The 12,503-nt window shown below is 34.8% G+C and overlaps 1 protein-coding gene across 1 annotated transcript; it reads left to right on the forward strand.

Annotated features, from left to right (window-relative positions):
• The first annotated feature begins 11,563 nt into the window (after window positions 1-11,563).
• LOC111474315 (S-protein homolog 1-like) lies at window positions 11,564-12,013 on the forward strand. The gene has a single exon (XM_023119456.1). It carries the CDS (start codon window positions 11,564-11,566, stop codon window positions 12,011-12,013), a length of 450 nt encoding a protein of 149 aa, XP_022975224.1.
• The last annotated feature ends 490 nt before the right edge of the window (window positions 12,014-12,503 follow it).

Genomic DNA, 12,503 nt, shown 5'->3' on the forward strand with positions numbered 1-12,503 from the left:
TAAAATATTTTATGATATGTATATAGTAGCGGCTTTAGGTTAAATAGGAATCTAGGGCCATTATAGATTCTAAAACATCAAAAAATGAATGCTATGAATTGTCTCTATGTGATTTTGTTGTTTACTTTTGCATCTACTTTTAATGCCTTCACTTGTTTATCTCTCCAATCTCGGGGGTCACCATGGAAAGTGACAATTCTCAATTATAAGGAAGGAGAACCTCTAACGGTCTATTGCAAGTTGAAGGTCAATGATTTAGGTAAATAAGGGTGATGTATGATTTCAAATTTTCAACGACACCGTCTTTATATATATATGTACGTTTATATATATCTCTAAATTTATATAATTGATGGTTTTTTTTTAAAAAACAGTTCAACCACGGGAAGTATAATATACAATGGAAAAAAAAAGTCAATCATTGATATTCAACTTCTATTGCGATTTATAAAAAAATAATTACAGTTTGAATGTTTAAATAGAAGTTTAATACTTTAAGTTCAAAAGTGAAGAATTCTTTAATGCTTTATGGTTTATTACAACTCCGGGTTATTATTATTATTTTTTTTGTTAAAAAAAAAAAGTGGCAAGATCAATTTTTTTATCTCTTAATCTATGTCTTTTTTAACTTAATTTGTGCCCATCTAACCTAAATTTCTAATATAAGGAGCATGTCCTTCGGTTCAAACAAGAATACTATAACAACCCTAGATTTCTACTTATCTAGAGTCACTACCGTCTATCATAACTTAATCATTTTGTGAAAAAATTCTAGTGGTAGTGGGTCATGCAATCAATGGTACAGGTGGGCCGAGCATTACAGGTGGGCTTCAGGGATTTGTTCTGGATGCTGGGCTTCGCACTAGTCATGGGTCGAGGCTTCGGTTTGTCTTAATTTGAGTCAGAGGTTGTAATCATGGTTTACAAGAATCTGACCCGACCCGATGGATATTTTCTTCAACACATGGCTATATGTGAATTTACCGAAACTTTTATTTGTCTTCTCAAGAGCTCCTCACCGTTGAATTTTGATCCCTTTTTCATTCTTCCTGTCTTTCCTCGCTCTCCCATCAATTCACAAAGTCATGGATGGGACTACCGTTCCAGACCCATGTTTCGTTTCAGATTTCTAAAGCACACTGACGATTGCAGGCGTAACACCCAAAAAATGAAGGGAACTAGCTCTAACAAGAATAAGCTGCCCAGGAAAGATCCAAACGATTAAAAGGAAAGAAATTAAAGGATTAAGCAAGAACAAGGGGATACTTATGGTCAGGGTCTTAAGGTTATCTCAAATCTGATCATAAATAATAACCCTACAATCATGCACCCAATAACTTATAACCTTGGGAATACTTGACCTAAGTCTTAGAGGTGTACTTGCTTGGTCTCGGTAAGGTGTCCCTTGAGCTGGATCATAGAGAAACCTTTGGCTCTAATACCATTATTTTCATGACTTCATTTTTGAGCTAGAACGACGCATAGATTGCAACTAGAGTTGACTCCATAGTATAAAAAGACGACAGAGTTTTTACAAAAAAAAAATAATAATAATAATAATAAATAAACAATTTTAAACATAATATACAATATCTTTACATTATATCAAAATAGAGTTCATAACAAAACATTTAAAACAAAACCATGTTAGACATGGATTCAGGTCTTCAAGTTTCTCAAATTTGACTACCTGAGTTTGAATCATTAAGAGAACTAGGGCCACAACTCTGGTTGTCTTGTAAATTTCTACTCGCTCGGACTACTAGAGACATTCCATCTTAGGCTACCGTCTAGCCAAACTAATACCCTAACCCTAGTCTTAATTTGTTTTATTTACCTACTCTCTACCGGGAGAATTACACATTTAATCACTTGAAGTTAATATATAAATATTCATGCGTACAGTCACACGTATGCTTAATGGGGCGATAACATCCATCAAGCACCCGGAGGCCAACGACAACATCCATCAACCTTTCAGGCACATGAAGAAAAGTTCGCCATTAGAAAAATTTGAACTAGTAAGTCTTGTTTTCAAATCTCTACTTACGTTAATTTGGTAAAGTTTCATTATAATTCTTAAATCTAGCTCAAAAGATTTAGTTTCGGATTGGAAAATACTATTGAATAAACTAATACAAATAGAAATAAAATGAAAAACAATCCAAGTGAAATGTTCTAAACTAATTTATATGTTACTAAATGGAAATGCAATTAACCTATACTAACCTATGGTCTACTAAAAATTAAATACGAAACTATCCAAGCATCTGTCACAGTCTCATGATTGCGATCATACAGAAGCGCCTTGCCTTTACCTGAAAAATAGAGTAGCACATGACTTTAGTATTTTAAGAAATACTCAGTAAGCGATCCCCTATTGAGGTTAAAATACAAAGAAACATAGTTACTTGCATGGGACCTATTATAATAGTTTATTTTTCTAAGGTGGCTATCCTAACGGTGCAACTTGGATGTGTAATTAATTTCTCTACACAGGCCCACATGTGTGAGTATGGACCTACTAGTCGTTCGCACACCTCCTAGGCTCATTTATAGTCTGACGAGCATTCTTTAGGAGTTGTTGATGCTAGACACCCGTTAGGAGTAGCGACCTTCCGGATGTCAAACATAATGATCGTTCCCCTACCTATTAGCATACACATCTAGACTACCGTAAAGGAATAGGGTTACCCCCGATGCATCAGCACACAATAATGCACGAGGTCCCAATATCTTTCCATTTTAATTATCCTTAATACAATCCCACTAGCGTCTTCTTCATATCATAACATTTTTCATATCATATTTCATAACTTTTATCATATCATTTATCATAACTTTCATGCATTTGCCGGTGTTGTATTTCATGCTAGTTGTCATTTCTCATGTCAATCATATCATTCATCAAACATATAACTCATATCATATCGTTTTTATGCTTTCAGACACAATAATCCATATCATGCACAAATCATATCATATATCATAACAGTCACATAATATATCCCAAGAACGTTTTCAACAAATCATATTGCATAGTATTTTCGTACTATTTCATAACGACATACATACATGATCTATGACACGTGCAAAACCACGAGCACGTGTCATCATTGATGGTGCTAATATAACACATGCGGAAGAAATTTAGATCTTAGGCACTTTTAGAAAATCAATTATAGTAAATAACTAGCATGTTCATAAGTATTAAAACTTAATTGGTTTGAATACTAACCTTTTGTAGTTCAAATTTCTTTCTCCACTACCCTCCGACCTTAGAACGGGATTGTGGAATCCGGTGAGTGACTAAACTTGGGGAGATTTTGTATATATGAAGAGAGTGTTTGTGAGAGGTTTTTCTCAAGGTTTTTTACCAAGAAGAAGACATTTCATGTATAATGATCACTCTATTTATAGAGTCATGTTTGCATGTTCTTGCAAATTTGAGATCACCAAATTTTGACACTCAAAATTCCACTCAAATTTATGAGGTTTATTTGGCAAGCATGCAAGTTTAGTTAAACCAAATTTTGACACCTCAAAATTCCACTAACATGGATTTTTCCATTAATTGAAGTCAACATTTTGACTTTCTTCTTTTGATTCAACAATCCATTTGAATTATTAATTTCAAATAAAGTAATATTAAATGATTAATTAAACTATTTAATTAATATTTAATATTAATTCAACTATTTAATTAATATTAAATATTAATTAAACCATTTAATTAATATTTAATATTAATTCAAATGCCAATCTCAATCAATTCCGACATATATTTGATTAAGATATTTAAATCTTATTTAAATATCTCAGATTCTCTCTTTTTGTTTATCTTGTAAATAAAATAAAAATGCGGTTAAATATATCGTATATATGTAGCGCATTCTTCATAATTTGAATTCGAACACTTTGAACTCACTCGTCACACTGCTCTATGGTTTAGTCCGATATGAGCTAGCAGAAGAACCTGATGGACCTCTAGATCATGGGTTCCAACGATCCAAGATTAACCGGTTAAACTCATTAACTTTGTTAACCAACATTCGTTAACTACTAGGACATTCCACTATAGCCTAGTAGTTGCACTCCCCTCACTATAGATATATTTCTGTTCATTTGATATAACCATGATTAGTAAGTCGATCCTTCACAGGTTGTTCGTAACTAGAGCTGGATTAATTTACCATTTTACTCCTGAAGTTACTTCTTGTTTCTTATGTCTGACCGATTCTCTAATGAACAATTGGTTTGTGGTCCAACCAGTAAACCGAATCCCTCTCAGGCCAATGAGAGGGTGGGGCCCCTTGTTCAAGACTTGGAGTCAGTACTTAAGGGAACTACCTCTCTTCTATCCTTAAAAGTGGGTAGGAGTGAATTCCATCTTGCACCCCACGTTCCCAGCCATTTACCCAGTCTTACCCCTGAAATGGGAGGGCTATTGAGTCGGCGAACTTGAGCCACTCTCACCCATGAAAATCTAAGAATAATTCCGAATAAACAGGAGTTCATGGTTAGCTTAGGATTAAGATCGAGTTACCTAGGTCATTGAATGAAAAGAAAATCAGTCTCAACAGTAAAATTTATAACATGAAACTTCATTCTTATTCAATGTGGCATGAATTGAAATATTTTTTGATAATTTCAACAATATTTTCTTCACATCTTCATTGAAGCATATTGTATGATTGATGTCTCTTGGTTCATATCACCAAGTCAAGAACAAGTGGGCCTAAGTACTTAGAATAAGAAACAAGAACAAGAACAAGACAAGAAAGAGTGTGGTATCCTAGCATATCAACGACATACATTCACGTTCCAAGCTAAGCGCCATACATAGCATGCATTCACGTTCGCATGATTTAATACTTAAGCACATTAAAATAGCATACAATTTAATGACACGTGCAAATCAACGGGCACGTGCCAACATAAAGCAAATAATGCGTAAACTACGATGGGTGAGCCACTTACTTGGTAGGCTTTAGCCGAAGTACTCCCTATTATATAATGTAAGCTCCTAGCTCCTCGTGATCGTTCTACACTTCCATTGGTGGTCGGTTGCTATTGGTTCATTCGTCACTTTCGTTAGTATTTCACAAATATAATTAATTCCCAACTTGAATTTGTGAAATACTAACTTAAAATGTTCTATTTTACCTTAAATAGGGCCGAAACTAAGTCCGGGATGGTCGGAACGGTGACAAACGGGCTGGAAATAGGTTTCCCAAGCAGAATAAGCCGTCGGAGCCGAGAAACCGCCACCGAGCCGATTGAGCCGCCGGAGCCTAGGGGAGCCGCGCTGCAGACGTGCCACGTGGCACAATCAGAGAGCGACGTGTGTGCAGGGGTCTCGGGTCGAGGCGCGGGTTTTCAGATTGCTCACGGGTTTTGGGTCATACGCGGGTGACTGGCCATTTGCGGGTGATGGGTTGTTCGCGGGTGATGGGCCGTTCGTGGGTGACAGGCCATTCGTAGGTGTTGGGTCGTTCGTAGGTGACAGGTCGTTCACAGGTGAAGGAAAAATGTAGGCGAGCTGGGCTTATGAGCTTTGGGCTGATTTGAGGGGACTAGGTTCGGTTTGGGTTACGGGATCCAAGCCTCGGGCCGAACTTTGTCCTCTTTGCTCGATTGCCTGCACATTTTTTCGGCGACCTTTCTCTCTCCTCGATAACGTTGTCTCGACGTCCTTTTCTCCTCCTTTTTTCTCTGTGCCCGTGTCTCTTCTTCACTCTAACCCCATTTTCGGTACAGATTTCGTTTGTAAGGGCCTCACACTCCCAGATCTAGAGAAGTTCGAAAGTCCGACGTTCCGTCTTCCTTTTCGATGGTGTTCAACATAAATGATTCATCTAAATCTACTCATGATGGGTGTAAAAGGTTATGGGATTACTTTTGTGAGGTAAAGTGGAGGTTTTGACGTTGATCTCGTATGGTTCGGCTTTGCCGGAGTTTCGTCGGAGTTTTCTGTTCCTTCTCGTTTTTTTTCACTGTTTTCGTTCTTTGCAGGTCGTTTCGGGGTGGTTGAAGGTCGGGGTCGAGTTCTATGGTATCCCAGCCTTCGACTTCCCTTTGTGGGTTGTGTGCGAGCGAAAATTTTGGCTCAGTTTTTGGCTCTGCCGACGACCCCCTTTTTTTTCGATTCCGTTACAGACTCAACTCGACAACGCGCCTCTCCACGACCAGGTATTCAGTCTAACCCTCTTTAGTAGGTTATGATATGATGTAAAGCGTGTGAATATTATATTTGCCTTGGGTTACGTGGTAACTATAATTATGCTTATGCTACATGCAAGTTATTGTGAGGAGGCCGAGAGAGGTCATTTTATAGCTTACTAGCCTTAGGAAGATAGAGAGGTGACGCCGCGAAGTGCGAGACGTCCAAAGATGTACATGAGACTTTCTAAGGTCTAGTGATAAGAATCACGGTGTTCCAAATGAGCCTATTGCCAAGAAGATTCAAAAAAATATGTCAACAACACCTACGCACAAAAAAAACTCAATTGATTTCAAACCTATCGCATTAGCCACTCAAGCACATCAACATTTGTTTAAAAAATCTATGTTTAATTTCATAAATTATGTAAAAGTCAAATGGTCAATTTGACTTATTCTTTTGTGGAGATTAAAGAGAATCGGGAATAAATCCCATCCACAAACGTCTAGAATAAATCCCGTCCACAAACGTCTTTTGTCGGGAGACTATAAATACCCACAATATGTTATGTAAAATTCAAATTCGTGGATGAAAGTAATTCAGATCTCAAATTAAGACGTTTCCCTTAGAAATCCGAGCATCATATTTGCCATTTCTAAGTTTCAAGCAATTCTTGTGGTTGAATTGCACCCGAGCAATTCAATCAAGCCTTGATCAAGTTAGATTGTGGAGTGACTCAATTTAGAACAAGGTTCCAAATCTTGCTTCTAGATATTCGATTGTAAGAGGTAATCTAATTCTAGCCTTATCTCTTGGTTGATCCAAATTTTGTATAAAGAGGTGTTAATTACTTTAATTCAAGGATTCTGGCTAGAACCAAAGATTGGATCGTTGGGCTGAGGATTAGGGTTGCCTTATCAATTTGGTATCAGAGCGTAGATTGCATCTTTGTGGCTGACTCTAGAATTGATTTTATCTTTAATTTTCACTGTTATTTATCGTTTCTTTAAAGCTGTTATTTATTTTCTTACTGTCATTTCCATCGTTCTTCATTATCTTTCTATTTTGTTCTTAGCATCCTCTTAAAGATCCTATTTAGATCTTGAAAAAAAAAATCCTTATCATATTTCTCTTAATAAATCCTTATTATTACATCATTTGCACATTTATTTGAAGATCAAATAAATTTCAATTCTCATTTTTCCCTAAAGCATATAAATCTGGAATTGTTGTGTTCGATCTTCACGACCATTCTCTTTGAAATTCTTTTTTTCAGTGTGCAATTATATTGAAAAATATCTTTGTCGCTTATTTGTTTATTCACTTGTTTTATTTTGTTGTTATTTCATAATTAACTTATCTTGATTGCCTTGAATAGCTTGCTACTATCATAATTGTTTTACCCATATATTAGCCTACCTTGATCACACTTTCCCAAACAACCTACCTTTGTGTGTATAAACAAGAGTGCTCCTAAGTGTAAAATCAGTGAGTTGAGTGTCTGAGGTCCTAAACATATTTTACTACTGTGTGTACAATCATGAACCAAGACGAGGAAAATGGAGGGGAAATCAATGATCTAGTTGAAGAAGTCCAGAAGAATGAGGAGGAATTGGAAGATTGGATTCATTTGGCACTTATTACAAGAAGACTTGTTAAAACTCAAGTTACGGATGTTGATGATCAAAGAGACAACTTGTTCCATACGCGGTGTTTAGTCAAGGGGACTGCTTGTAGTCTTGTCATTGATAGTGGAAGTTGCACCAATGTTGTAAGTACCATGTTGATCAAAAGGTTACAAATTCCGACCCAAGATCATCCTAAATCTTACAAGCTCCAATGACTCAATGATAGTGGAACAATGAAGGTAGTTTCTCAAGCTTTAATATCTTTTACTTTGGAAAAATATAAAGATGAAGTTCTTTGTGATGGCAATTTGATAGGAGGGTTATGTATGATAGCTATTTGAATAGGTATTCTTTTGTAAAAGATGGTAGAAAAACCATTCTTGTACCTTTGAGTTTTGCAAATGTATTTGCTGATCAATTAAAGTTGGAGAAAAGAAAGAAAGAGTGTGAGGAAAAAGAGTTAGAAAAACAAGAGTTGAGTGAAAAAATAGAGAAAAATCTAAGAAAAAAAAAAAGAATAATATAAAAAGAGATGAAATTGAAGAAAAAAGAAAGAGAGTTATTTGGCTACGGTTGTAGAGGTGAGAAGATTTTCACAAAAATCGATTTTTGTACTTGTGTACAATGGAGGATTTTTGGTCTCTAACTATAACAACATGGTTTTGCCGGGTATTTTTCAATCTCTTTTCCAGGAATTTGAAGAAATGTTTCAAGATAAAAAAATACCTCTCATTGGAGGTACTGAACATAAAATAGATTTCATTCCAAGGACTGTTATTCCTTATAAGCCAGTTTATCGAGTCAATTCAACCGAGACAAAAGAAATTTGAAGGCAAGTGGAGGAGCTCATGGAGAAGGGCTATGTACGGGAAAGTTTGAGACCATATTCTATACGAGACTTATTGGTGCCAAAGAAAGATGAAACTTGGTGCATATGCATGGATAATAGAGTCATCAACAAAATCATGGTAAAGTATCGACATCCTATTCCTAGGTTAGATGATTTGCTTGTTTATTGCATGATTCGTGTCTAGATATAAAAATTATCTTGAAATCTGGATATCATCAAATTAGAATGCACGTAGAAGATGAATGGAAAACAACTTTCAATATTAAGTTTGGATTGTATGAATGGCTTGTTATGCCTTTTAGGTTAACTAATGCTCCTAGTACACCCATGCGCTTAATATATAATGTTTTGAGAAAATATATGAGAAAACATGTTGTTTATATTGATGATATTATAATTTATTTGAAGATTTTGCTTGATCATGTGGAACATGTTAAACTAGTTTTGATTACACATAGAAAAGAGAAATTTAATTTTAATAAGGGTAGTTTTTGCATAGAAAAAGTTAACTCTATTGGCTTCATAGTTGGTAAAAGTAGAGTAGCTTTAGATAGAGACAAAGTTAAATTCATTATGGATTTGCCAATACCAAAAAGTGCACGTAAATTTTGGAGTTTTCACAAGTTTGCTAACCTCTATAAGAGATTTATAAATGATTTTAGAACCATAACTGAACTATTGAATGACTTAGTGAAAAAGAATATTGTTTTTAAATGGGGAGAAATGCAAGAGAATGCATCAAATTTTCTTAAGAAGAAATTAAGCAAACCATCATTTGTTTTGGCTAGCTTTGATAAAATTATAGAAATTGAATGTGATGCATGTGGTTTGGGCATAAGTGTTGTTTTAATTCAAGATGGAAAGTACTTAATATATTTTAGTAAAAAACTAAATGAGCCAGCATTAAAATATGCTACCTATGATAAAGAATTATTTGCTTTAGTTCATATATGGCATGTGTGGCAACCCTACTTATGGCCTAGAGAATTGGTGATCCATTTTGATCATGAAAGCTTAAAGTATGTGAAGGGTCAAAGCAAACTGAATCATAGACATGCAAAGTGGGTGGAATTTATTGAAACATTTTTGTATGTCATCAAATATAAGCAAGGTAATATGGTAGCTGATGTGTTATCTAAAAGGTACGATCTCTTTACTTCTCTTAGTGCAAAAATTCTTGAACTTGAGCATATTACTTAATTATATAGAGATGACCAAGATTTCAAAAATATTTATGTATCTTGTCTTGCAAAAAAAAAGCTATGGATGGTTATTATTTGTTTCATAAATTTTTTATGCTTTGTATTCCTAAATGCTCTATAAAAGATTTGCTTTGGAGAGAAGCACATGGTCGTGTCTTAATGGGACATCTCAGGATTAATAAAGTTTATAAGATGTTGCATAAACACTTTTTTTGGTCGAAGATGAAGCACGATATCCAAAAGTTTTGCAGCAAATGTTTTAAACGCAAAGAAACTAAATCTAGATCACAACCAAACGAATTTTATACTCATTTGAATGTACCTAACAAACCTTGGACTAATATATCTATACAATTTGTTCTTGGTTGACTGCACACTGAAAATGGTAAAGATTGTATTTTTGTTGTGGCAGATATGTCATTTTTTTTTTCTGATTCGAGGACAAATCCGATTCAAAAAAATATGTCAACAACAGAATTTGAACATATGCGCAAATAGCTCAATTAATTTCAAACCTATCGCATTTGAATGTACCTAACAAGCCTTGATAAAGTTAGATTGTGGAGTGACTCAATTTAGAATAAGGTTCCAAATCTTGCTTCTAGATCTTCGATCGTAAGAGGTAATCTAATTCTAGCCTTATCTCTAGGTTGATCCAAATTTCATATAAGGAGATATTAATTACTTTGATTCAAGGGTTCTTGCTAAAACAAAAGCTTGGATCGTTGGGCTGAGGATTTGGGTAACCTTATCACCTAGTACGAGGTGAAATACCTTGGACCCAGCCTCCTATGACCATAATTCTAAATGGCAAGCATGCCTCCGTGGAGAGCACGTAGTAGCCCTAGACAGTATAGAAAATGCCTTGGTACAAACCACATAAGTAGACCTAAGAAATATTGTTCATACAACCACCTAAGAAATATTGTTCATACAACCAAAGACGATCACTATAGGAATTAAACACCCCTCAAAGCAAACCACTACCTCAATTGAATTGAGTTTTGGTTAAGTTGGGAAGTTGCGAGATAAAATCCACCAATAATGAGAATGAAGCAATGGAAGTCATGACTTCAAGGTTTGGTCGGAGGCTTCACGAACTAAGTTCAAGTTTATGGACTTCCAAAAGTGTGATGTGCCCTTTATGCCACTAATGAGATATGGGGTGTAGGATATTCCTATTGATGGATCACCTAATGGATGACAAGTCGTTTTAGACCATATGGATGACAATTCTTATTTGAAACTATAGTTCTAGAATTTTTTGAACTTATCTGTTCTCCCTCACCTTAAAATTTCTAAGGTCCTCGTAAAAAGTTTGAAAGTTCAACTTAAAAAAATAAATCGGGAATTAAATACCTTGAGTGCTATACCATATGTAATCTATGAATTGCTTTCTCTATTTTATATTTTCTACTGGAAAGTATGCATATTTTGTTGTCCATTTTATGAAAGTATTTTAAAAATCAATCAAATATTTATTGTTCTTGGGCTAGTAACTATTATTTATTCGAGGAATTTTGTTATTTAAAATCTAATAATCTCTACAATTATCCCAAAATTAACCTTAAATTGTGTTGCATAACCGAAATTAGTTAAATCATTAAGTTTTTTACAACCATAGCATGCATTTACATAGTTTCTTGCATGTACTATAAGTATGTATATTTATTCACATGTCCAACACAAATTGGTAGTTAAGCTAAAGGTGTATTAGGAAATGATAAAGAATATTGTCGTTTTCTTTCTTTTCACGGTGGCTTTAGTGGGGGCTGAGGTTCCAAGGGTCGCGTTACCACCACCAGGACCTTCTAGATATTACATTCATGTGGTTAACGGGCTAAGCAAACTTGGGTTGCTTGTGCATTGTCAGTCTAAAGACGATGACTTGGGGTATCATCGTTTGCTTAATCATGGAGATGATTACCAATGGAACTTCAAGGTTAACTTTTGGGGAACAACCCTCTATTGGTGCAAATTGGAGACGCCACATGCATATGTCTCTTTTGAAAGCTTTTGGCCTGAAACGCAGCACTTATGGCTCCGTGATAGGTGCAAACATGGAACTGTAGGAACTTGTATTTGGACGGCTAAAGATGATGGAATTTACTTGAGAAACTTTCTTGCTAATGTTGATGAATTGATACACAAGTGGATCTATAAAAGATAGAGAAGCTTTATTATCTCCTTTTGGTGGAATTATCCTTGAGGAACAAGTGAAAAATAATGGGATAACACGAAAAGGTTGTTGTTGTTGTTGTTTTTTTTTCTTTTATTATTATTTTTTTTGTATGAAATGTATTTGATAATGAACAGGTATTGTTTTTCTCCAAAATTATAAAAAAAATTAAATTTGTGTATGGAAACAAGTTTTCAAAATTGTAATATCGTTTTTATATTAAATCTAAAAAAATAATGATTTCTACTGACAAATATTAGAGAATGTTTAGAATAATAAAATCTAAAATAGGTATTAAATGCTCATGTTACTGCAAATCTTCACATCAATTTTAAAATAGGATGGTAGGCACAACCCTTGAATTTCCATATATCTTATTAAAAGTTTCCCAATATAAGTTCCACAATCTTTCTTGATGTCCGATTTTCAAGAATTTGGATTTCCGACCAAAATTAAAAATATGAAAAAGCAAACAAAAAAT

The sequence above is a fragment of the Cucurbita maxima genome, unplaced genomic scaffold (assembly GCF_002738345.1).
Source record: "Cucurbita maxima cultivar Rimu unplaced genomic scaffold, Cmax_1.0 Cma_Scf00298, whole genome shotgun sequence".
In the NCBI taxonomy this organism is placed as follows: Eukaryota; Viridiplantae; Streptophyta; class Magnoliopsida; order Cucurbitales; family Cucurbitaceae; genus Cucurbita; species Cucurbita maxima.